A 27,751-nucleotide genomic window follows, 5' to 3' on the forward strand; every position below is an offset into this window, starting at 1 on the left:
GATCAATGTAAAAGATCAGTGTGTGCAGTGTTATAGGTCCCTATGGGACCTATAACACTGCAAAAAAAAAGTGCAAAAAAAAAGTGAATAAACATCATTTAACCCCTTCCCTATTAAAAGTTTGAATCACCCCCCTTTTCCCATAAAAGAAAAAACACAGTGTAAATAAAAATAAAAATAAACATAAATGGTATCGCCGCGTGCGGAAATGTCCGAATTATAAAAATATATCGTTAATTAAACCGCACGGTCAATGGCGTGCGCGCAAAAAAATTCCAAAGTCCAAAATAGTGCATTTTTGGTCACTTTTTATATCATGAAAAAATGAATAAAAAGCGATCAATAAGTCCTATCAATGCAAAAATGGTACCGTTAAAAACTTCAGATCACGGCGCAAAAAATGAGCCCTCATACCGCCCCATACACGGAAAAATAAAAAAGTTATAGGGGTCAGAAGATGACAATTTTAAACGTATTAATTTTCCTGCATGTAGTTATGATTTTTTCCAGAAGTCCGACAAAATCAAACCTATATAAGTAGGGTATCATTTTAATCGTATGGACCTACAGAATACATATCAGGTGTCATTTTTACCGAAAAATGTACTACGTAGAAACGGAAGCCCCCAAAAGTTACAAAACAGCGTTTTTTTTAAAATTTTGTCGCACAATGATTTTTTTTCCCGCTTCACCATAGATTTTTGGGCAAAATGACTGACGTCATTACAAAGTAGAATTGGTGGCGCAAAAAATAAGCCATCATATGGATTTTTAGGTGTAAATTTGAAAGAGTTATGATTTTTTAAAGGCAAGGAGCAAAAAACGAAAATGCAAAAACGGAAAAACCTCCGGTCCTTAAGGGGTTAAGGACTCAGCCCATTTGGACCTTAAGGACTAAGACAATTTTATTTTTACATTTTCGTTTTTTCCTCCTCCCCTTCTTTTATATTTTTATCCACAGACTAGTATGAGGGCTTGTTTTTTGCGCAAACAGTTGTCCGTTGTAATGCCATCACTCACTTTACCATAAAATGTATGGCGCAACCAAAAAAATACTATTTGTGTGGGGAAATTAAAAAGAAAAACCGCAATTTAGCAAATTTTGGAAGGTTTTGTTTTCCCGCCGTACAATTTATGGTAAAAATGACATGTGTTTTTTTATTCTCTGGGTCAATACGATTAAAATTATACCCATGATTATACACTTTTCTATTACTGATGCGCTTAAAAAAATCGCAAACTTTTTAACCCAATTAGTACGTTTAAAATCCACCTATTTTGAAGACCTATAACTTTTTCATTTTTCCGTATAAGCGGTGGTATGAGGGCTCATTTTTTGCGCCGTGATCTGTACTTTTTATTAATACCATATTTGCTTATACAAAACTTTTATTCAATTTTTTATAAATTTTTTTTTGAATAAAATGTTATAAAAAAGCAGCTATTTTGGACTTTTTTTTTTTACGTTCACGCCGTTCACCGTACGGGATCATTTACATTTTATTTTAATAGTTCGGATATTTACGCACGCGGAAATACCAAATATGTATATAAAATAATGTTTTTACACTTTTTGGGGGTAAAATAGGGAAAAATGGGACAATTTACGTTTTTATTGGGGGGAGGGGGTTTTTCACATAATTTTTCATTTTACTTTTAACTTTTATTTTTACACTTTAATAGTCCCCATAGGGGACCATTTAAAGCAATCACTCGATTGCTAATCCTGTTCATGTATAGGACATAGCACTGATCAGGGTTATCGATGATCTTCTGCTCTGGTCTGCGGTCTGCGGCAGATCAGAGCAGAAGACTCCCGGAAGACAGCGGAGGCAGGCGAGGGGACCTCCGGCTGCTGTGCTGGATGATCGGATCGCCGCGACAGCGCTGCGGGCGATCAGATCATCCTGTTAAGAGACCGCGATGCTGCAGATGCCATGATCGGTATTGATCACGGCATCTGAGGGGTTAATGGCGGACATCCGCGGGATCGCGGGTGTCCGCCATTACCGGTGGGTCCCTGGCTGTGATCCACAGCCGGGACCTGCCGCGCATGATGCGGTCATCACTCCGTCCTGCGTCGTTAAGGGGTTAAAGTGGGACGTCAAAATGAAAATTTTTATTATTTTCACTAAAATGCTGGTTTTACCCCAAATTTTCCTTTTCACAAAGAGTAATAATAGAAAATGCCCCCCAAAATTATTAACCCCATTTCTTCTTAGTATATAAATACCTAATATGTGGACGTAAAGTGCTTTGCGGGCGTACTGCAGCTCTCAGGAGGGACGGAGAAACTTTAGGATTTTTGAGAGAGAATTTTGCTGAAATGGTTTTTGTAGAGGCATGTCACATTTAGGAAGCCCCATGGTGCCAGAACAGCAAAAAAAAAAAAAAAAAAACTCCCCCAAAATTTTTACCCAATATGTGGATATAAATTGCTCTGTGGGCGCACAACATGGCTCAGAAGGGAAGAAGGGCTATTTGACTTTTGGAGAGAGAATTTAGCCAGAATAGTTTTTGTGGGCCATGTCACACTTACAAAGCCCCTGTTATAACCAGCACTCCAGCCAGACACCCTGGCCGCGAGCACTCTCCTGCCCCATCCTCCTCTGCCAGTGGTGCCATGGTTCGCATCGTGGGATGACAGTGATGATGCTTACTTGTATATCCTACTTATAATGATATTTTATGGCTGCTTAGCAGGAGGACTTACTCCCCTCCTGCTTCCTCCGCTGTCTCAGGTCGCCGGCGTGTGTGTACCTGACCTCTAGGGCCCACGCGCTGGCTATTTAAAGGGCCATTGGTTACTGCAGCTCACTGACACTGTAAGTGTCAGCACTTGCCGGATCTTTGTGCCCACTAGCCTTAGAGAAAGCATTCCCATTGTGTACTGCCTTACTGTGTACCTGACCACTTGCTCTGTGACCTCACCTTGCTCCTGTGCTGCCTGCCCCCTGACCTCCTAGCTACATTCCTGATTACGCTCCTGTGCCACCTGCCCTGACCTATTGCCTTTTCAGACTTTGAGTTTGCCTTATCCTTCCTGTGCCACGCTTCACCTCGGCAGCCTGTGTGAACGAGTCATATCAGGAGTAACGACCTGGGTGCTGCCTGTCTTGGCAAGTCCATCCCGCTTTGCGGAGGGCTCTGGTGAAAACCAGCGGCACCTTAGACTTCGCTCCCTGGTATGACCCACACCATCATCCACACAGGTTCAGCGGATCCACTTCTCCACTGCTGTTCCAGCCCCCATGGTGCCAGGACAGTAGAACCCCTCTCTTGTGACCCCATTTTGGAAACTGCACCCCTACAGGAATGTAATAAGGGGTGCAGTGAGCATTTACACCCCACTGATGTATGACACAATTTTGGAACAGTGGGCCGTGGAAATGAAAATGTTAAATTTTTACACTAAAATGCTGGTGAATCCCCCCAAATTTACGTACTCATGAGCAATTGCGTTATAAATTTTGGGGGTCTTTTTCTCCTTTTACATCTTGTGAAAACATAAAGTATGAGGCAATACCAGCATGTTAGCGTGAACAATTTATTTTGTAGCCCACAACTTTTCCTTTTCATACAGGGTAAAAGAAGAAAAAACTAAATTGTGAACACGGAAATACCCCATATGTGGCCCTAAACTGTTGACGTGAAATGCGACAGGGCTCTGGAGTGAGAGAGTGCCATGCACATTTGAGGCCTAAATTAGGGATTTGCATACCCTATGGCAGTGTTTTCCAAACACCGTGCCTCAATGGCTGTCCGGCCATGCTGGAAGTTTTTGTTTTGCAACAGCAGGAGGCTCCATTTAGGAAACAGTGCTGGGGGAGGGGGCTATGTAAGGGTGTGTGTATACGTAGAGCTTTACCCTTTATTTCGTGTAAGTATAGTGTAGTGCAGTGTTTGGTGCTTTTACAGTTTCACGCTACAAGTTTGAGCCCCGGCGGATTTTCCGCCACTCAAACTCGGAGCAGGAAATTACTGTAAACCCGCCTGTGTGCATCCAGCTGTTGCATAACTACAACTCTCAGCATTTTTCTTCTATCTAAAAGTGAGCCTCCAGCTGCTGCATAACTACAACTCTCAGCGTGCATGGACAGTCAAAAGGCAAGCTGGGCATTGTAGTTATCCAACTGCGTAATGCACATAACTACAACTCCATTCACGCCCTCTGGCTGTCCGTGCATTCTGGGAGTTGTAGTTACGCAATAACTAGCAGCACTTTCTTTACTAGCTATTGCATAACTACAACTCTCAGCTTGCAGGGACAGTCAAAAGGCATGCTGGGCATTGTAGTTATGCAACAGCTGAATGCACATAACTTCAACTCCCCGCAGAATTGATCGGCAAATAACGGCGATCAGGACCCCCCCTTGGCGATATACTGTGATGGCCGCTGTTAGATAACAGCAGCCATCCCAGCCCGATCACCACGTCCGGAGATGCAGTGATCACGGAACGCAGCACTGTAAATGTACGGCGCTACGCTCTAAGTGACGCTTAGCAGCACCGTGAAAAAATGGCCTCCTGAAAGATCATGGTGACGGTCAAGATTTAGGATTTCTGGATGTTATTCCTTGTATACAACTATTATTCATTAGGGTCCGTGCAGCAAAACCAATTTGGTTATCACCCACCCATTCACTGTTTCTTTATACTAAGCTGTCATTATATTACCGTATATTCTCGAGTATAAGCTGACCCGAATATAAGCCGAGGCCCCTAATTTCACCCCAAAACCCAGGAAAAGTTATTGACTCGACTATAAGCCTAGGGTGGGAAATATATCATTCCCACCTGTCATCATCCAGACCCCCGTCATTAACACTCCCGTCATCATCACCCCCACGTCATCATCACCCCCCCCCCCCTTCATCATCACCGCCTGTCAATCCCTTCAATCAGTGGTCTTCAACCTGCGGACATCCAGATGTTGCAAAACTACAACTCCCAGCATGCCTGGACAGCCATTGGCTGTCCGGGCATGCTGGGAGTTGTAGTTTTGAAACATCTGGAGGCCCGCAGGTTGAAGACCACTGCGCGGGCCTTTGTCATCATCCAGACCCCCCTTTAGTTTTCTACTCACCTCCCCTTGGTGGGAAGGAAGGGTGAGCTGGTCCGGGCCATCTATGCTGCAGGGACCGTCCAGTGGGGAGGGATAGTCGGGCCATCCATATTCACCGGGAGGCCCTCTTCTCCGCTCCGGGCCAGCCCCGGACAAGTGACGTTACCTTGACAACGACGCACAGGGACGTTCATGCGCAGGGACATCCCTGTGCGTCGTCCTCAAGGCAACGTCACTAGTCCAGGGCCGGCCCGGAGCAGAGAAGAGGGCCTCCCGGTGAATATGGACAGCCCGGAATGACTAACCCTCCCCATCGGACGGTCCGTGCAGCATAGATGGCCCGGACCAGCTCACCCTTCCTTCCCACCGAAGGGAGGTGAGTAGAAAACTAAAGGGGGGGTCTGGATGATGACGAAGGCTGCAGTGGTCTTCAACCTGCGGACCTCCAGATGTTTCAAAACTACAACTCCCAGCATGGTCCGCAGGTTGAAGACCACTGATAAGGGATTGACAGGCGGAGAGTTAACTCGAGTATAAGCCGGGGGGGGGGGGGGGGGGGTTCAGCACGGAAAATCGTGCTGAAAAACTTGGCTTATACTCGAGTATATACGGTAATATCAAATCCAAGAAGGGATAAATGTCCCATGTTTGGGTGATACTAGTGGACAGTATGGTGGCCTAAGGAGCTGCACAGGATAAGCACACAGGATTATACCAAATATATGACATGTAAAGTACAAAAAATCCACAATGGTACAATATATGTTTTATGGGGATTTAATTTTTTTTTTATTTTTTTTAGGCAATTTTATAGGGATGGGGGTTAGGGCAGGTATTCAGGAGAGGGAAGATATATCGGGGAAAGGGGTAGAAGCAGGAATTGGGGAGTAGGGTAGGGTCTAGGAGGTCAACCACTTTTTTATTTTCTCCAGCCTTGTCTCCGGCCATTTGATCTCCATTTTCTTAGTATCGTAAAGAACATGGACGTGCTGCTCTGGAGTTGAGTCCGTAGCTGTAAAATGACAATAGTTATATACGGATTAAAGACATCTCAGCTGATAGCTATTGTGCATTGTCCATCCCCATCTATATCCCCATCATGTCCCCCGGCTGTACAACTCTACTAGACTGGGCTCTGTGGTTTCTATGAATATTTCGTTATTCTTACCTGGTAGAAACACTTCCACTTCTTCTAGTTCTTCCTCATCTTTATTTAGATTTTTCTTTTTCTTTCTAAAATGGGAGAATAATAAAACATTAGTGTGTAATAATAATACGGTATAGAAGGCGATACAGAAGTGTGGGGGAGGGGAGAGGGGGGAGATCTCTGTTCTATAGACCCTCAGCGGCTTCTACTCTCCGGAGTAGGAGTGAGAGAGAGGGTGAGTGGAGTGGAAGGATTTCTAGTACAGTAATGTATCCTGTGTAGAACACATCATTCACTTACTTCATATAGCGGTAGACGCCATAAGCGATTGCCCCTAGGATCGCCAGCATCAGGATACAAACCGTGATTATAATCTTCACCTTAACAGAAACTGTAGAAGAGAAATGACTGTGTATAAATGATCTCATTCCAATTACCGATATATTATACACAAGAAAGTCCTGGAGCTTCACCTTCTGTAAGGGACAGGTCCTACATAGGCCGCCGGCACCTATTACTAATCTAACTGCTTCCAAGAGAGGAGAAGATTGTTAAAGGGGTACTCCACTGCCTGAGCGACCGGAACGTTTAGCTCAGAACGCTGGGTGCGGGGGTCGTGACCTCATGGCCATGCCCCTCATGACGTCACACCCCCTCAATGCAAGTCTATGGGAGGGGTGTGACGGACGTCACGCCCCCTCCCATAGACTTGCATTGAGGGGGCACGATGTGACGTCACAACCTCCACAGCCCGTACCCAGCATTCAGAACTAAGTGTTCCGGACACTGGGACACTTTAAAGGGAAATGGGGCATCTTGGAAACTATCAGAAAAAAGAGACTTTCCTATTTTGGTACCTGTAATGTTCTACCATTAGTTCTATACTAGGGGGGCACCAAAAAGACCAGAATTAAAACCGTCTTTCTAGGACATTTCTTCTGGAAGTACAGACAACAGTTTTATCTATGATTTCTCATGAGTCTTTGCGTCACAGAAGGAAGATCAAGAACATAGGGGGAGATTTATCAAAACCAGTGTAGAGGAAGAGTGGTGCAGTTGCCCATAGCAACCAATCAGCTCGCTTCTTTCATTTTTAACAAGGCCTTTGTAAAACGAAAGAAGCAATCTGATTGGTTGCTATGGGCAACTGGGCAGCTTTTCCTCAGCACAGGTTTTGATAAATCTCCCCCTATAGTGCGGAATCCTGAGCAGGAGATACAGCGAGCGCCATCTTTACCGAACAGAAGATGAGAAATAGGACAAGGAATTCTGGGACTTACGAACAGCCATCTTTCTCTTTCGCCTTCACTCTCTATCAAAGAGATTTTTCCCTGATCGGCCTGTACAGTAGGTGCACAGCATTGTGACATCATCGCTTCTGTGGTCAAGGATGACATCATCGCTCCTGTGTATTCATGTCCCCACTATACTACATTGGAGAGATTAATAGAGCAAAATGCCCTAAAAATGTAGCATTTTTTGTGTAGAACTGAAAGGGAATTTATAAAATTACAGTTTGATCCCCGTATGGGTTCATGTCGGATCATAGGAAATGTGACCTGCTTATCTCTAATCAATAAGTTCTCCTTATTCCTCATTCATAGTAAGGGGATCCCATTTCTGTCGCAATAAAACTGACTAATACCCTATTAAGCCCTGTTTTGGATTCGCCCTTTGTTGCATCCAGAACCCTTTTAACCCCTTAAGGACTGAGCGTTTTTCCGTTTTTGCACTTTCGTTTCTTGCTCCTTACCTTTAAAAAATCCATAACCTTTTCAATTTTGCACCTAAAAATCCATATGATGGCTTTTTTTTTTTGCACCACCAAATCTACTTTGTGATGGCATCAGTCATTTTACCCCCCAAAAATTACCCTACTTATATAGGTTTGATTTTGTCGTACTTCTGAAAAAAATCATAACTACATGCAGGAAAATTTATACGTTTAAAATTGTCCTTTTCTGACCCCTATAACTTTTTATTTTTCCACGCACGGTGCAGTATGAGGGCTAATTTTTTGCGCCATGATCTGAAGTTTTTAGCGGTACTATTTTTGTATTGATCGGACTTTTTGATTGCTTTTTATTCATTTTTTCATGATATAAAAAGTGACCAAAAATACACTCTTTTAAACTTTTTTTGCGAGTACGCCATTGACTGTGCGGGTTAATTAATGATATACTTTTATAATTCGGACATTTCTGGCGATATCACACATGTTTATTTTTATTTACACTGGGTTTTTTTTTAAAATGGGAAATGGGGGGTGATTCAATCTTTTATTTGGGAAGGGGTTAAATGATCTTTATTCACTTTTTTTTCACTTTTTTTTTGCAGTGTTATAGCTCCCATAGGGACCTATAACACTGCACACACTGATCTTTTACATTGATCACTGGTTTCTCATAGTAAACCATTGATCAACGTTTCTCCCGCTTGACTGCTGATGCCTGGATCTCAGGCATTGAGCAGTCATTCAGCAATCGGACACCAGGAGGCAGGTAAGGGGACCCTCCTGCAGTCCTATAGCTGTTCGGGATGCCGCGGCTATCCTGAACAGCCCCCTGAGCTAACCGGCAAAATTTAACTTTAAATGCGGCAATCAACTTTGAACGCCACTCCTAAAGGGTTAATGGCATGTGGCACCGCGATCAGAGCCGCACACTATTAGCCACGGGTGCCGGTGCCGTTGCCTTGCCGTTGATAGAGGCCGGGCCCTACCCGCTATGTTGCTGGGCCACAGCATGGCCCCACGTTATAAAACGGGAGTGGACTCAGGGCGTACAGGTGGTCCCTAAGTCCTTAAAGGGGTACTCCAGTGGAATTTTTTTTTTTTTAGATCTTTATAAGTCAACTGGTGCCAGAAAGTTAAACAGATTTGTAAAGGACTTCTTTTAAAAAAAATCTTCCAGTACTTTTTAGCAGCTGTATGCTACAGAGGAAATTCTGTTCTTTTTGAATTTCTTTTTTGTCTTGCCCACAGTGCTCTCTGCTGACACCTGATGCCCATATCAGGAACTGTCCAGAGCAGCATAGGTTTGCTATGGGGATTTTCTCCTGCTCTGGACAGTTCCTGATACGGACATCAGGTGTCAGCAGAGAGCATTGTGGACATGATAAAAGAAAATTAAAAAAGAACAGAGTTTCCTCTGTAGCATACAGCTGCTAAAAAGTACAGGAAGGGTAAAGATATTTTAATAAAAGTCATTTACAAATCTGTTTAACTTTCTGGCACCAGTTCATAAAAAAAAAAAATAATTGTTTTCCACCGGAGTACCCATTTAAAGGGGTACTCAGCTGCTAGACATCTTATCCCCAATCCAAAGGATCTCACTGGTCTCCCTGCTGGGGCCCCTCATGATCTCCCGCAGAACCCAGTGTTCTAAACAAACGCTGGGTTCCCACGGCAGTGGTCGTGACGTCACGGCCTTGCACCCTTGTTACGACACACCATGCCCCCTCCATTCATGTCTATGGGAGGGAGAGTGTCAGCCGATATGCCCCTTCCCTGGACATGAATGGAGGGGACGTGGTGTGATGTCACGAGGGGCGTGGCCGGGCCACCATGATAGACGTGACTGTGAAGTCCCGTTCACGGCCTCCTGCCCTGAGCATTTTAAACAAAATGTTCAGAACGCTGGAGCGCCGGAGTAGCCCTTTAAGGACACAGCTCATCTCATTTTTGCATTTCCGTTTTTTCCTCCTCGCATCCTAAGAACCATAACGCTTTTATTTTTCCATTCACAGACCCATATGAGGGCTTGTTTTTTGTGCAACCAATTGTACTTTGTAATAACACCTGTCATTGTATCCTATAATGTATGGCACAACAAAAAAAAATATTATATATTGGGAAATTGATAAGAAAACAACAATTTTGCAACTTTTGCAAGGTTTAGTTATGACGGAGTGCAGTAATGTTCTCTTTATTCTTTGGGTCAATAAGATTAAAATAATACCCATGGTCGCATACCTTTTTTTTATTATTGTACTACTTTTATAAAAGAAAAACAAAACACTTTTTTAAACAAAATGAGTATGTTTACAGGGGTATTCCGGCCAAAGACATCTTATGCCCTATCCAAAGGATCTCCAGTCTCGGAATCCTCTGTGTTTGCGGGACTGGAGACATGACTTCATGCCACACCCCCTGATGACATCACACCATGCCCCCTCCATTCATGTCTATGGGAGGGGGCGTGACGCTGTCACGCCCCCTCCTATAGACATGAATGGAGGCAGCGTGGCGTGACATCCTGAGGAGGCGTGGCATGACATCACGTCTCCAGTCCCGGAAACACGGAGGATTCTGTGACTGGAGATCCCTTGGATAGGGGATAAGATGTCTTTTGCCGGAATACCCCTGTAAACATACAAATTTTGTTTATAAAATGTTTTTTTTTTTTTATAAAAGTAGTACAAAAGCGCAGCCCTGCATGGAGATCACGTGCGGGGGGGGGGGGGGGGGAGTTGGGGGTTTTCATAATAGGGCATATGATGTCTTTGGCCAGAATATCCCTTTAACAGCGCCCTGTTCTGACCCCTATAACTTTCTCCTTTTTTCTCATGCATCTAACACCTGCTATCTCTAAAATGTCTGCTGAAACTACGTGCATAGGGTTTTATAGTTGCTTTGACATCACCCCAATACTGCCTCCTGATTGGCTAAGAGAGCTGTTTTATGGGCATCATGTGATTCCCTTAGGTCATGTGATCCTTCCTCCTTCTCCTTTCTGCCATGTGGCTAATTTCATATTAGCAGGTTCTGGCAAACCAAACTTCTGGAAGTTCTAGTTCTAGCTGAACCAAACTTTTAGCCAAGTTCTGACTGATCTAGAGTTCTACGGGTTCTGTTCGCTGATCTTTACTAGTGATGAGCAGCAGGAGCCATCACTTTTTTATCCAATGCAAAAATTTGCATACAAATTTGCATGTGAAAAAAAAACAAAAAGAAAAAAAGAATATTCCTCATTACGAATATATAGCACTATATTCAAAATATTTGCGATATCGCGAATTGCCGATAGTCGCAATAAAAATTTATAATGAGAAGCCAATCTGCCGCCAACATGTCATAGGAGCCAAAAAGAAGGAACCACAAGGATCTCTAAAAAGACAGATGTGTAAAGCAGCAAATGGGTGAATAACATTAATTGTAACTGGACATCATATATAAAAATAATATAAAATGTTATTTTGACTACATATTTCGAGAGGTCAAAACCATATCCGTGTCATTTAGAGTCCTGTAATGGACCACACAAGGAGAGTATCACCTCTCGAAATGCATAGTCAAAATAAAGTATTTTATTATTTTCCATATAAAGCTTGGTGACGGTTAAAGGGGTACTCCGGTGGAAAACTTTTTTTTTTTTTTTTATCAACTGATGGACATATGTCTTTTTTCGACCGTACTAACTATGTAACTGGTGCCAGAAAGTTAAACAGATTTGTAAATTACTTCTGTTAAAAAAATCTTAATCCTTCCAGTATGTATTAGCTGCTGAATACTATAGAGGAAATTATTTTCTTCTTGGAACACAGAGCTCTCTTCTGACATCATGACCACAGTGCTCTCTGCTGACATCTCTGTCCATTTTAAGAACTGTCCAGAGTAGCAGAAAATCCCTATAGCAAACATATGCTTCTCTGGACAGTTCCTAAAATGAAAAGAATTTACTCTCTAGTATTCAGCAGCTAATAAGTACTGGAAGGATTAAGATTTTTTTATAGAAGTAATTTACAAATCTGTTTAACTTTCTGCCACCCGTTGATTGGGGCATTGGGGCCCAGAAGCTACAGGTTATGCCCCTACATAGGTCACTCCTTCTCTTGACCCCGGTATGGGATGTAAGCTGCCCCCAACTACGAGAATTGTATGATATACAGTGGTCCCTCAACATACAATGGCAATCCGTTCCAAATGGACCATCGTTTGTTGAAACCATCGCATGTTGAGGGATCCGTGCAATGTAAAGTAGAGGACAGTGATCTACAACCTGCGGACCTCCAGATGTTGCAAAACTACAACACCAAGCATGCTGGGAGTTGTAGTTTTGCAACACCTGGAGGTCCGCAGGTTGAAGACCACTGGTAGAATAAGTTGTACTCACCTTTCCCCACCGCTCCGGATGTCACCGCTCATCACCGATGCCCTGGATGTCGCCGTTCATCGCTGTCGCCGCGCTCTGGCAAGGCCTCTGCTTCCCCGGCATCCGCGCTCTCCGTCGCCGCCGTCACGTCGTTACGCACGCTGCTCCTATTGGATGACGGGACGGCGTGCGCAGCGACGTGATGACGACGATGGAGAGCGCCGACGATGCAGTGGATCCCGAAGAGGACGTGCCGGAGCCCCGAGGACAGGTAAGCGATCGTCAGCGGACCACACGGGGCACCGTAAACGGCTATCCGGTGGCAGCTGAGGCAGTCTGCGCTGCCGGATAGCCGTTTATGTGATGGCCCCGACATACAAAAGCATCGTATGTTGATGCTGCCTTCAACATGCGATGGCCTTTGAGAGGCCATCGCATGTTGAAAGTATCGTATGTCGGGGCCATCGTAGGTCGAGGAGTCACTGTACATGTGTATACTGGTGTCATGCCCAAAGTGTAACATAACCAGGTGAGTACACCACTAATTTTTTTTTCTACCTTTATACTGTATGTAAAGTGGATAACAACACTGGATGGAAGAAGATGAAATACATGTCATGTCTGGCTTCCTTTGCTGGATTGGATCCTCAGCTCAGCTGATACAATGACAGTGTCGGAAGAAAAGGCAATAAATAAAAACAACTCTGAGGTTATCTCCAAAAATTGTGTGTATGCAGCACCCATGTAGACCTATGTATCTCCATTGTTTCAGGCTGTGTACATTCTGATCCTGCAGTCAGGTTTTCCTTTATTCCCTCTGCCCCCTTGCTGCCCTAAAGACAGGAATAGCACATAACAATGGGGAAACGTATCGGTATAGGAACTGCATACTTAAAGGAGTACTGTGGTATAGGACAATTTATCCCCTATGTAAAGGATAGAGGATAAGTGTCTATGCACAGGTGGTCCAACTGCTGGGACTCCCCCGCTCATCACCTTCCCACATGAAAGGAGCGTGTCAACAACGTTCTCCAGCATTCGTGTATCACCGGATCTTCCATAGTCTTCCGCCAGTTCTAGTTTGAAATGTGTCCATGGAGTCTGCTCTTGAATTCACAGGGTAAAAAAACGAGTTACTAGTGGAGAAGCTTTTCGTGTTTCTGTTATACAGGGATCTCCATAATTGGGAACTGACGTATCTTGTAAATCCATGAGAGTAGTAAAGTAGATTGATCTTGGAAAGTAGATGACAGTGGAAGTGAGGAGGTCCCTGTGGAATAAAAAAATTTGTAGTGTGGTACAGACGTACCAGTTAGATCTTCGGAGCCTGGATTATCCTCTGTGTCGCCTTGAAGAAAATGTTTTTTGACAATGAGAGCTCTCACAAACTAGAGTGGAAAAAATGGCTGGGTCCTACACTGAAAATTGGCTGGGTCCTTAAGGGGTTAAAAGAAGAAAAACTAACACAAGAGGACATAGTTTTAAATTAGAGGGGAAAGGTTTGTGCAGTAATATCAGGAAGTATAACTTTACTGAGAGAGTAGTGGATGCATGGAATGGCCTTCCTGCAGAAGTGGTCGCTGCAAATACAGTGAAGGAGTTTAAGCATGCATGGGATGGGCATAAGGCTATCCTTCATATAAGATAGGGATAGGCATAAGGCTATCCTTCATATAAGATAGGGATAGGCATAATGCTATCCTTCATATAAGATAGGGATAGGTATAAGGCTATCCTTCATATAAGATAGGGATAGGCATAAGGCTATTCTCCATATAATATAGAGATAGGCAGAAGGCTATTCTCCATATAAGATAGAGATAGGCATAAGGCTATCCTTCATATAAGATAGGGATAGGTATAAGGCTATCCTTCATATAAGATAGGGTCAGGGACTATTGATAGGATTCAGAATATTGGGCAGACTAGATGGGCCAAATGGTTCTTATCTGCTGACATATTCTATGTTTCTATGACCATAGGTACCCTAATTCAGAGGTCTCCAACCCAGTCTTCAAGGCCACCAACAGTCCTAGATTGTTCCCTCTTCTATTCTAATAAAGTAACTGAAAAAACCTGGAACATTGCTGGGCCTTGAGGACTGGGTTGGGGACCATTACTCTTATCCAACACTAATCAAGACTGTTTTCAAGGCTACATTATTTTATTTCTTTTATTTGTAATGCATAAAAGCAAAAAGTATTCATACCCTTTACATAGCAGCAAGAAGGTGAGATAACTGCATATACATCAAATCTATCTAGTTGCAGTCCAAATAAAAAAGTAATGCAAAGTTAAACAAGCAAACACCTAAGGTCTAATATACATCATTTACACGGCCTCGTCATAGTTCGCCCTTTTGTCCTCTCATAGTGCTTTTTATATGTACAATCCATAAGGTCAGATCATCTATTTCGTGGAATAGGTATCTAGATTCTGCTCTTCATAAACCACCTTCTCAGAGCAGACTTTACGTCTTTGTTTTTTAGGCTGTAGATCAGTGGATTCAGCATTGGTACAGCAGCTGTGTTAAAAAGTGCAAAAAACTTTTTGTCTGTAGCATTCACTGTGACCGGTAATATGTACTGACAGGTCAGGATGACATAGAGAATTACCACTACTGTCAGATGTGAGGAGAATGTGTAGAACGCCTTTCGTCTCCCTGTTCTCGTTGGGATCTTTATTATGGCTGAAATGATGAAAACGTAGGGTATAAAAGTCAAAAAGAAGGGCAGGAGGGTGGAAACTATTAATCCCTCAGTGAGGGTCAGGATCTCCAGTATTGAGGTGTCACTGCAGGTCAACCTTGCGATGGACCCAATGTCACAGAAAAAGTGGTCAATGTGGTTGGAAATATAACAAGTAAAGCCGGATACAATAACAACTGGAGGAATAATCAGCAAGAAACCCAACATCCAACAGCAAGAAGCCAAGAGAATGCAAAGTCCTCTGGTCATGACTGAATGATAACGCAAAGGGTTACAGACGGCCACATATCGGTCATAACTCATCACTGACAGGATAAAAAGTTCATGACCAGTAATGGAGGCAAAGAAGTATATATGGAGGATGCAACCATTAAAGGAAACTGCACGATTCCCTGAGATGAAGATAAGGAGAACCTTATGTAGAGAGATAGTTGAGGAAGACATGTCCACAATAGACAAGTTGGCCAAGAAGAAGTACATGGGAGAGTGGAGACGATGATCTAAACATACCAGCAGGAGAATGGTCATGTTACCACCAAGAGTTACAAGATATATCAAGAGAACAAGGAGGAAAATTGGAAGTTGCAGCTCCGGTACATCTGATATGCCTTGAATAATAAAGTAGGCCACCATAGTCTGATTTGAAGAGTCATCAATCATAATCTAGTTTTTGGATCTAAAAACAAAAGACAAATAGGGTAGTTTTGTGTTTTCTATTGGATTTAATTTCATCCAAACTTCAATGTCAGGACAGTTACCCTCTAAAGCTTCTATGAAAAATAAGTAACTTCCGGCTATTAGGTACTATTCTAAATACTTGGACCTAATAAAATTCACCATGGTGAGACTGGCCAACAAGAGGCTTACTCTACCAGCGGATGGTGAGTACTGTGGCCACATGGACCCATATGGATCCTCTGGTAGAGTAAGTCTCTTGTAGGGAGTTCTAAACTTATCTTGGGGTTGATTTCAGAATTAAGAGTAGATGTTCTGTAAATGTTCTGGTGTTTCCATAAAGTCATTTTCTCTGATGGGCCCAAGGAACCCCATCATTAGGCTTTCTGGACTCTCCAAAAGGATTTGCAAACTGATGCCAATATGGTAATTTTTTGTTTTCTACAAGGAATTGTTTTGCAAAAACAAATATCAAAAAACATTTTCCCGTTCTCATGAACTAACCACAGTAAGAAATATCAAAACCACTGTATACTGTACAGTACATAACACATAATACACAATAACTCTTGGGAATTGTATGGTTGACAAATTTTGGTTACTTACTGCAAAAATTGTAAAGGAAAAGTATATTTTAATAAAGCCATTAGTGCAGATTTCACACAATTATATAAAAATGGTAATTTAATCAAATGCTGCATGCAAAAATGAATATAATAAAGTAATGAAATTAATATATAATATACAATAAGATGAAGAAATTAAATTAATATATAATACAGTATAAGCTAAAATTATATAGAAGCACAAGCTAACAAACAAAGAATATACAAACAGTTGTACCGTTCTTGTGTTTTATTGAGCACTTTGAGTAAACATACACAGTGCAGGGGAAAAGTAAGTGAACCTCTGTTTTAATGACTTCTCCAGGAGTTAATTGGCAAAAGCTGTTTCTGTTTAAGAGAAGAAATTGGAAATGTACACAAAATGTCTATTAAATTGACACAAAGTCTGATCATTAAGGAAAATATTTGTGACCACCTGGCTATTTCACAAATCTTCTGGTAAAATGTTCTACAAATCGAAAAAAACAAAAACAAATAAACACACTGTTATGTTTAGTTTGGAAGCAAAAGAATACTACACACATTACCAAAAACGCATCTTACCTGGGAAGTAATGAGGAGAGAGCATCAATGTTTGGGGCTGATTGGTTAAGTCCGGGCCAAGAAATCTATGACCATTCAATGGGGGAGATTCATCAAAACCTGTGCTGAGGAAGAGTTGACCAGTTGCCCATAGCAACCAATCAGATCACTTCTTTCATTTTTCAAGTGATCTGATTTGCAATGGGCATTTGGTCAACTTTTCTTCTACACAGGTTTTGATAAATCTCCCTCAAAAATTGTATTTCAAAACATGAGAGCGTAAAGGCAGCTGCCTATGACCTCTAGAAATTTGGGGGGGGGGGGGGGGGTTCTGTACAATTTGTACTTTATGCTTTATAAGTAGTTAATGCAGAAATATATTTTGTATGGAAAACAAAACACAAAATTATTAACACCTACAACTTTCTATTGAGCCATCATTTAAGAAAAAAGATTGACAAAAATATCACTCAAGATGTAAATAGTTACTTAAGAAATTAAAATTAAAATTTAGATGTAAATAGTTAATTAACTAAAATTAATTTAAATGTAAATAGTTACTTAATTTACTAAAATTAATTTAGATGTAAGTAGATAATTAATTAAATAACATATTTTAAATTAAATACTCGATTTTAATAAAATAATTGTAATTTTCTACTGAATATTTAGTTAAAATAGTAGAATAATCCTAATAATAATCCTGATCAGTGATGAAATGCTGTATTACAAGTATCTTTAGTAAGCATCCAGACTCCTAAACTACCTTATAGCTAAAAGAAAACATAGATAAGCAAAGCAACCTACCATAAATACTATACAATAAGAAAACCAAGTCAACCAGTATTGGCTGTGATATGAAAGATGTAACAACATAATTCCCCATATGGAAGTCAATGACTGGTGAACTAGTATATTTTTGATCAGCAATAGTTACATAGTTAGACATAGAAAAAAGACATACGTTCATCAAGTTCAATAACAGAGAAACAACCACTGAAAATAATAAGATGCATTTTAGCCCAGGTTTTTGCCTTATGCTGGGTTAAAGCGTAGTATTTAAGTCTATAATGGAAAGATTTGTACCATCTTCTGGGTTGTGGACCAAGTTCCTGGCGTTGGTTAAAAATACCGACCAAAATGCTATGCATGAACCCAGCCTTCAATTTAGGGAAATATTTCAATTAAACACTGGTCCCATAATGCTAAATTGGAATACAAACATAATAATAATATAATAGCAATAATAAAGAATAGTCATTGGAAATGTTTCAGTAATAATATTGTTAATAGTAATAGCAATGTTAACACTAAGGATATGTCCGTACACACAGTATTTTGAGACATTATTATAGCCGTAAAAAAATATTGCCATTTTTCTAAAAGTTGTAGAAATGTAATAAGAATTCGGACAGTGATTTTTTATTTCACTGGCTGTTCTTTACTTTTTTAAAGATGGATTCTGATATTCTTTCCGTTATTTCTCACTAGCGGCAAATAATGAACATGCTCATTGGGGCCGTAATTTAAAAATGTCTGCACTGAAGACTTTAATAAAGAAAAAAACTTGTTGAAAACAGAACTGAGGATTTTTAAACTCTCTTTTACAGTTTCTGACAATTTATGAGCCTCACAATTATAAACATTAATATTTGTAATGTAATATATCAAATCAATAGCATTAAGAAGAGTAGCTATAATAAAATATTAGAAATAATATGAAGTGTATAATAATTATATAAAAAAAACTATAATAATAATTGTGTTAGTTGTGCAAAATTAAATAATAAAATGTGTAATAATCATCTAACATAAATAAAATAATAATAGGATAATGGTCATAATAAAACTATATAACAATAAATTACTACTACTATATAACAATATAGAGTACTACTACTAATAATAATAATAATAAAAATAATAATAATAATAATAATGAGCTGAAATTTTGTAATATATACTTTTAAGAGACAAATGAAAACATAAAAAAAAAATAACTATTCCCGATATATAGATGACCAAACTTACTGTTTAGCAGATCAACAATATAAATAATCACAGTAGTTCAAGTTTTTGACTAAAGCATCATGGAGTTTTTTCTACTTCTACTCTTCCAGCTGGTGCTATTTAAGTATTAGTGCCCCCATATTTGTTACAGGTGACTCATTAGTCCTAATTGGTATTGACTGTAAACATCGGTCCCTGGGGGCCCATCGCTATCTACAGTGTGAACACCTGGGTTTGTAAAACATTTAATTAGTCATCTTTTATAAATAACTAGTAATACATTGCTTCCATAGATTTGTTATCTTATCATGGGACAATCATCAGCCCTACTGGTTCATGAAAAGACCCAGAAATCTATTTTCCGTTGACCAATTTCTTTGAGCATGCAGCTATAAAAATAATCTTTAGGCAACCACAAATCTTTATGTATCAATTGGGGCTGTGCAGCTGATAATGTAGGTGAAAGGCTTCACATACAGTCCAGTGATCATTCTGGACAAAAAAATCATTGTGCTGCTAAAAAAGACACTAAAAGAGCATCGATCTGCCGTCACTTACTGTATATTGGACATGGCTCCACCCATCCAAAAGGACCTGTTATATCTGATACTTTAATTCTGACATGACAGCACTGGATTATAGGAGCCTTCTCCATCTTGGGGGCCTATGGGGCTTCCAACACCTACCCTTTCTGATGGATATTCTGTGAATGTATCCAGTCAAGAAAGAAAAAGTTGGCCATACCTGCATGCAAGAATTTTTTTTAAATATTTTAATATATTTTTGCTTGTTAGTTGTGGGTCCAGTTCAGACTTAAGCCTGTGGCCACAAGGACCGTATACCACTGGGTTTGGTGGTGCTGCTGTCTCCTGCTTCGTAATGGCAGTGGGTACAATGCTACAATTGGTTATATTACATTAGGTACTTTTTCATGGGGTTAAAAGGGGGACTCCACTGTAGGAATTTTTTTTTACATTATCCCCAGGCTACAGGCATATAAAACGAAAACTTAGACTTACCTGCCGCAGCTCCCTCTGTGTCCCAGTATCGCTGCTCCCATCCTTTGGTGCGGTTTTCTCTCTGGTTGCCAATCAACACATCACCCTACAATCAGCTTCGGCTAGGCTGAGCGACAGTGTGACATATTGCACCCTGGCATCAGGAAAAAGGCCAGTTCTGTGGCTCAATATGTCACATTGCCTCTCAGCCCATCACTGGCCGAGGCAGGACTTCGATGAGTCTGGAGATTAGCTGAGCCAAGGTAATGTTAGAGCATTGGGTACACAAACACGGACATGTATCAAAGAATTTACACAGTTTTTGTGTGTAAATTCTTGCGCAAAAATTTTGCGCAAGCTGTTTTTTGCGTCTTTTTTTGTGTACATTTTGATAGAGCATTTCCTCCTGATGTCGCGATATGGGGTACCTTTACCTTAGAGTGACATCTATAGTAGGCACGGATTTATTAACTGCGTACTTTTCCTTTACACCTCAAAATTTTCCGCAAGTACCTTTCTTTGAACTCAAATATAAGCCGTCTTGGACTGCACTTAGCGAGATGCTCTAAATCATCCACGTCATTTTTCAGAGCGGATTGCGGAGATCACTCTGCTTCTAGTCAGATTATCTCTGTGATACTTAAAATCTTTTCATGTACCTTTTAATAACAATGTAATGATTATGGACACTTGTGATCACGCGGCTGCTGGACTTTATAGGACTACTACTCCCATCGTGGACAGACTCTGCCCATGATGGGAGTTGTAGTCCAGGGGCAGAGGGGCAGATCGCAGCAGATCATTCTGCAGAGACCCGCTGCAATCTGCATTTATTAACTTAAAAAGCTGGCGGCACATGCGGCTCCACTGCGCTGCTCACGGCTCCTGTATACACTCATAATTCATAATCCCCGCCGCCGGGATACAGGAGCTCTGATTGGTCAATAGCTATCCACCAATCAGAACTCCCCTCTCCCGGCAGGGATTATGAATTATAAGAACTGTATATAGGAGCTGGCGGGCAGAGCAGTGTAGCCGCATGTACCGCTGGCTTGAATAGTTAATAAATGCGGACGCAGCAGGTCTCTGGAGAATGATCTGCTGCGACCTGCCCCTCTGCCCTTGGACTACTACTCCTATCATGAGTCTGTCCCATGATGGGAGTTGTTGTAGTACCACAGAGCTGCTGAAGGATGGCACCTGCACATCCCCCGGCTGCTGGACTTTATAGAACTACTACTCCCATCATGGACAGACTCTGCCCATGATGGGAGTTGTAGTCCAGGGGCTGAGGTGCAGATTCTGCAGAGACCCGCTGCGATCCGCATGTAAGTTAGGAAGCTGGGCGGTACATGCATCTACATCGCGCTGCCCGCGGCTTCTATATACACTGTAATAATTCATAATCCCCGCCGGGAGAGGGGAGCTCTGATTGGTCAATAGCTGTTCTCCAATCAGAGCTCCCGTATTCCGGCGGCAGGGATTATGAATTATGACAGCTGAATATAGAAGCCACAGTGTAGACGCATGTACCGCCACTTTGTATAGGTAATAAATACGGATCGCAGCAGATCTCCAGAGAATGATCTGCTGCGATCCGCATTTAAGTTAACAAGCCGGGCGGTACATGCGTCCACATCGCGCTGCCCGCGGCTTCTATATACACTGTAATAATTCATAATCCCCGCCGGGAGAGGAGAGCTCTGATTGGAGAATACCTATTAACCAATCAGAGCTCCCCTCTCCTGGCGGGGACTATGTATTATGACAGTGTATATAGAAGCTGCGGGTAGCGCGATGTAGACGCTTCCTAACTTAAATGCGGAGCACAGTGGGTCTCTGCAGAATGACCCGGTGCGATCTGCACCTCAGCCCCTGGACTACAACTCCCATCATGGACAGAGGCTGTCCATGATGGGAGTAGTAGTCCTAAAAGTCCCGCAGCCGGGGGATGTGCAAGTGCCATCCCTCAACAGCGCTGCACTACTACAACTACTCCCATCATGGGACATACTCTGTCTCATGATAGGAGTAGTAGTCCAAAGGCAGAGGGACAGATCTCTGTTCACATTATGTGTTTTGCATAATGGGAACAGAGCAGTGTGTTCCCAAACAGGGAGACTCCAGCTGTTGCTTAACTACTTCCCCCCATGATGATAGTTGTAGTTTAGCAACAACTGGAGGCTCCCTGTTTAGGAACACGCTGCATTATGTGCGCTCTTCCCAGGGGAGAGCGCAAAAAATGTACTAACCCATATTTCTTGTTTTTCTTTTCTTCCCATTTCAGATACGTGAATGCGGAGGACTACGTCAGATTCGGTGGACTGCGATGATGACCAGCGTTTTTTTTTATTTCAATAAAATGGTTAACGAGGGCTGTGGGGGAGTGATTTTTTTTATTAATATGTCGTGTTTTTTATAATTAAATTTTCAGGCTTAGTAGTGGAAGCCATCTTATAGACGGAATCCATTACTAAGCCAGGGCTTAGTGTTAGCCCCAAAATCAGCTGGCGCTAGCCCCCAATTATTAACCCGGTACCCACCGCCACAGGGGTGCCGGGAAGAGCCGGTACCAACAGGCCCGGAGTGTCAAAAATGGTGCTCCTGGGTCTAGGCGGTAACAGGCTGACGTTATTTAGGCTGGGGAGGGCCAGTAACAATGGTCCTCGCCCGCCCGGGTAACATCAGGCGGTTGCTGCTTGGTTGGTATCTGGCTGATACTTAAAATAGGGGGAACCCTATGCGTTTGTTTGTTTTTTCATAAATAAATAAATAAAAGTGTGTGGTTCCCTAATTTTTTCAGTATCAGCAAGATACCAACCAAGCAGCAACAGCCTGATGTTACCAGAGTGGGCGAGGACCATTGTTACTGGCCCTCCCCAGCCTAAATAACGCCAGCCTGTTACCACCTAGGCCCAGGAGCGCCATTTTTGACACTCCGGGCCTGTTGGTACCGGCTCTTCCTGGCACCCCTGTGGTGGTGGGTACCAGGGTAATAATTGGAGGTTAGCGCTAGCTGTTTTGGGGGCTTACGCTTAGCCTGAAAATTAAATTATAAAAAACACAACACATTGAAAAAAAATTTTTATAAAAAAAAAACACTCCCCCACAGCCCTCGTTAACCCTTTTATTGACATTTAAAAAAAACGCTGTTCATCATCGCAATCCACCAAATCTGACATAGCCTTCCGCATTCACGTATCTAAATTTTCTGGAACAAAAAACAACAAAAAGTTTAGTACATTTTTTTTGTTTCCCCACACCAGCAAAAACACAAGTAAAAAACGCAAGAAAAACTGACAAAACACTGGAAAAAGCTAGGACAATTTTTCTGGCGTTTTTTGCTGATGGACAAAAAACCTCAATGGAATCCTGGCCTCAAAGCAATAGAACAAAATCCCTACGTCCACTTTTCCTGTGAGGTAGAGACGGAGTGCACGGTAGAGTGAGGGGAGGCGTTTCTATGTTTGCACAAGATTTATCAAAGGACATGCACAGCCTTAGTAAATTCTGAGCAAGAGTGTAAATTAGACAGCAGTGTAAAGGGGTAGAACTGTGTCTACAATAGACAAATAATGATACATGTCCCCCAAAGTGTACTTGAAAAGGTAGAGCTCCTTTAGCCAACATTAGGCAAATTGTGCCCACATAAATAAAACTCTTTATGTCAATGAATACAATGAAAATGATCACTAGATTACATTAAATATACATGGAATAACCCAATTGTGGCAAAGCTGGGCTGCGCTATGGGTGATGGTCTTGGTTTCCCCTGGGAACTCGCTAGGGTATAAGCCGATCATGGTGAAAGTTGGTGTGCCTTTGATGTTAAGGTGGGGATGGACAACACATGACACAAGGGATTGGAACTAAGATATTACACTGAAAGAAACAGGCAGTGCTGATGTCAGTTCTATAAGAGTCTAATACTCATGTTCTGTAAAGTAGATAAATCCCCTCTCCTACAGAACAGACCTGTGTATATGTATGCAAGACTCTCTCTGTAGTAACTCTGCTGTGTGTTATATGATACTCCCCTGCTCCGTCCGCTTCCCTGTCTTCTATTCCTCCTGTAGTCTTGCATCACCGGCGTGCATGTCCCCGCCTCCTAGGGCATGCGTGCCGGTGCTTTAAGATTGTTGCTTTCACCTGTGCCTTGTCTATTAGTGTGATCACCTCTCACACCCCCTTGCCGGATCTTTGCACCAAGTGCCTCAGAGAAAGCAGTCATTGTGTTTGCCTTTCTGTGTTCCTGACTACTCCGCCTGTAACCTGACTATGCTCCTGTGCCACCAGCCTACTGACCTTGCTACGTCCTGACTACGCTTCTGTACCACCTGTCCTGTCTTCCTGCCAGCCTCTCTATGTCTCATCTCTCCTGAGTCAAAATACACCTTGAAGCCTGTGTGGTCGAGTCATGCCAGGGGTAGCGACCTGGGTGCCGCCTGCCGCATCAAGACCATCCCGCTTTGTGGTGGGCTTTGGTGAAAACCAGCGGCACCTTAGACTCCGCTCCCTGGTATGGCCCATGTCATCTTCCACACAGGTCCAGAGGATCCACTACCACCTGCCGTAATAGAAGTTTCCACAACTTTTAAGCTTCACAGTTGTAATGTTTTTTTCAGTGAGTGCAGAGATTTTGAATAGTTACAGACAGTGCAATTGCACAAAGTGGGAATAGATGTAAGATAATAGATTATGAGTAAAGAAAGGTGTTTTAGAAAGTTACTAGTTTTAGCATACACTAGTGATTTATAGGAAACTGTTAAAAATGCATACGCTTTAATGGTCATATGGGAGAGATTCATCAAAACTTGTGCAGAGGAAAAGTCCACCAGTTGCCCATAGCAACCAATCAGATCGCTTCTTTCATTTTTGAAAAGACCTCTGAAAAATAAAAGAACCAATCTGATTGGCTGCTATTGGCAACTAGTCAACTTTTCCTCAGCACAAGTCTTGACGAATCTCTCCCATGGTTCCCAAACGGCACCATCATTTGCTGAGAAACTTCTTACTCCTATATGTGTTTACAATAAAAGAAAACAAATTAGAAACAGTCCATACAGATACTGTACTCTCTGCCAGGTTTCTTTAAGTCAACGAGCAGTAAAGGGAATAACAAAAATGAGCTGATGTCACTTCATAAATGTTATATCCCCTCTCCTACAGAACAGACCTGCGTATATGTATATATGATCTGTGTTCTATGAGACGTTCCCTCAACTTTGAAACTCCGTAGTTTGCAGAGTGCAGAGATTCTGGGTTGTTGCAATAAGACAAAGTGATATGTTTTTTTGAGTAAGTAGCATTTATCTTTCAGAACATATATACAAGGTAATATGCAAATTAGCTCAGTCACATCACCTTTTCAGGAAGTTTTGCCTAAATTAGTTTTTCACTCTTTTTTCATCTATAGAGTTTTTGAAAATTATTGGAATTTATTGCCAAGCCAGAGGTCTCTCTAGAAGAAAAGAGAGCTAATGGTATTTAAAGGAAAATGGGCATCATGTTCACCCACAATAAACCCAATACACTGGGTTATAGTGTGTGTGAACAGCAGTCCGATGAGGGGTCATTGACTAAAATACGTACCTTCGGTCCGGTGATGTGTCCCACTGAAGATCTGCTTCTAACTACTCTGAATTGCGTGCTGGAGGTGGGCCCGTTGGCTCAATTTGCATATTCGTTGTTGCCGGTCACATGATCGCTTTTGGTCAGCGCAGACAGATGTCTACAGCTGGGCTGGATCACTTGGTCTATAGAAACGCCGAGCGCGATCCTGCTAGATACGCAACTCATCACTATTATTATTATTATTACCACTAACATTTTAATATTTATACTATTCAGAACCTACTACCATTGCATATCAAGTCTACTTTCTATCATCTTAACCATATTATGTAAATGTATCTGTTTAAACATTATATGGCAAGTTTGTAAGTTTCCGGCCTGAATGTGAGGTCATCCCTTAATGAACACTCCAGCGCTTTTTCAAAATACTTAAGGCTTGGCAGCAGTACGGCACCCCAGAGATGACGAAGCAAGGGTCCCCTCGCGAAACACGTTGTCTATTGCTTATGTTTTTATTGTTTTCTAATCAATAAACCTTATTTGGTCTTACACTTGCTGCACTCCGTGCTTCTATGGTGTGACAGCTCCTCTCAGGCGCCGGACCGTGATACTTACAAGTGAGTGGACCACCAGGAACCTCACTCCAAACCTCCTAACTTTCACCGCCATCATTGATGACTGGGAAAGGAAGCAGAGCTGCCACAAGGAGTGTATTACACTCATATCAATCCTCGTGGCAGCCCTGCGTCCTTTCCCGGTCATCAATGATGGCGGTGAAAGTTAGGAGGTTTGGAGTGAGGTTCCTGGTGGTCCACTCACTTGTAAGGATCACGGTCCGGCGCCTGAGAGGAGCTGTCACACCACAGAAGTACGGAAGGCAGCAAGTGTAAGACCAAATAAGGTTTATTGATTAGAAAACAATAAAAACATAAGCAATAGACAACGTGTTTCACTCTATAACCGGCTATCCAAGGATTTGGTTCACAGAAAATCTTACTGGGGATAACAGCACTTAGATAGCGCCTGTATTTTCTGTTCTTTTTTCTATACATGTTTTTAAAGGGGGGGGAGCATGGCATCACACGCAGGTGGAGCCGTGACGTCACAATATTCCGGCCCCCTGATCGGCAGTCATCAGACCTGGAGCGAACATGCTCCGGGGGCTGATGGTAATGGGGTGCTGCATGAAAGATCACAGGGGTCCCCAGTGGTGGGACCCCCGCAATCAGGCATCTTATCCCCTATCCTTTGGATAGGGGATAAGATGTCTTAGTACCCCTTTAAATGTATGGCCGCCATCTGCCTCTCCACAAACAGACTTTTATTTTTCTTGGCCCTATAGTTGTGGGGGAGATAAGCTGGCGCCTGAGATGTCTGGCTGCTGCTTATCCCTCCCCATAGAGAGCACATGCCGAACATTCATGTTAGGAAAGTCAGGGGAAATAGCTGTTGAGAGATATAACTTTACTTGAGTCTTTCAAAGTCTGCTTTATGATGATGCTTTTAAAAGGGTCTTCCACAAAATAATATTGCTCACATATACCGTATTTATCGGCGTATAACACGCACTTTTTAAGCTAAAATTTTTAGCCTAAAGTCTGTGTGCGTGTTATACACCGATACACCCCCAGGAAAGGCAGGGGGAGAGAGGCCGTCGCTGCCCGCTTCTCTCCCCCTGCCTTTCCTGGGGTCTAGAGCGCTGCTGTCGGCCCTTTTCACCCCCTGGTTATCGGCGCCAGGGAGAGAGAAGCGGCGCCGACAGCCAGGGGGAGAGAAGGGGCAGCAGCACCCATTGCCGGCGCCGCTGCCCCGTTGCCTCCCCCCATCCCCGGTGGCATAATTACCTGAGTCGGGTCCGCGCTGCTCCAGGCCTCCGGCGTGCATCCCCGGCGTCTTTGCTATGCGCTGAACGGCGCGGCGCATGACGTCAGAGCGCCGCGCCGTGCATAGCAACGACGCTGGGGACGCACGACAGAGGCCTGGAGCAGCGCGGACCCGACTCAGGTAATTATGCCACCGGGGATGGGGGGAGGCAACAGGGCAGCTGCGCCGGCAATGGGTGCCGCTGCCCCTTCTCTCCCCCTGGCTGTCGGCGCCGCTTCTCTCCCCCTGGCTATCGGCGCCGGCACCGATAGTCAGGGGGACAGAACGGGCAGTGGCGCCGATAACCAGGGGGTGAAAAGGGCCGACAGCAGCGCTCTAGACCCCAGGAAAGGCAGGGTGAGAGAAGCGGGCAGCGACGGTCTCTCTCCCCCTGCCTTTCCTGGGGGTATATCGGGGTATACATGCGCACACACGTGCCCTCATTTTATCATGGATATTTGGGTAAAAAAC

General features: G+C 42.7%; 2 protein-coding genes across 6 annotated transcripts in view; both read right to left on the reverse strand.

The window, feature by feature from the left end:
* The window catches only part of LOC130290956 (olfactory receptor 1019-like), a 30,918-nt gene extending 23,013 nt beyond the window's left edge, over positions 1–7,905 (reverse strand). Inside the window, exons 1-4 of one of the 5 annotated variants that reach the window (XM_056539228.1) lie at positions 7,070–7,378; positions 6,686–6,738; positions 6,513–6,603; positions 6,234–6,298 (exon numbers count right to left, since the gene is read on the reverse strand). Coding sequence is in view for 1 of the 5 variants with exons in the window: in XM_056539230.1 (XP_056395205.1) it covers positions 5,965–6,077; positions 6,234–6,298; positions 6,513–6,603; positions 7,493–7,502 (279 nt within the window). In the remaining 4 variants the exon portion in view is untranslated. Of the gene's footprint in view, positions 1–5,718; positions 6,078–6,233; positions 6,299–6,512; positions 6,604–6,685; positions 6,742–7,069; positions 7,379–7,492 lie in introns of those variants that run through there. The other 4 variants (XM_056539227.1, XM_056539230.1, XM_056539224.1 and 1 more) reach the window with 4 other exon arrangements.
* A 6,828-nt stretch (positions 7,906–14,733) lies between these two features.
* On the reverse strand, positions 14,734–15,672 carry LOC130292011 (olfactory receptor 6C74-like). The gene has a single exon (XM_056541442.1). It carries the CDS (start codon positions 15,670–15,672, stop codon positions 14,734–14,736), a length of 939 nt encoding a protein of 312 aa, XP_056397417.1.
* Between the last annotated feature and the right edge of the window lie 12,079 nt (positions 15,673–27,751).

This window comes from Hyla sarda, chromosome 9, assembly GCF_029499605.1.
Source record: "Hyla sarda isolate aHylSar1 chromosome 9, aHylSar1.hap1, whole genome shotgun sequence".
Classification (NCBI taxonomy): domain Eukaryota; kingdom Metazoa; phylum Chordata; class Amphibia; order Anura; family Hylidae; genus Hyla; species Hyla sarda.

What these genes read in the sequence shown, in the direction of transcription:
- LOC130292011 (XM_056541442.1), bottom strand. Translation starts at nt 15,672, where the DNA reads ATGATTGATGACTCTTCAAATCAGACTATGGTGGCCTACTTTATTATT.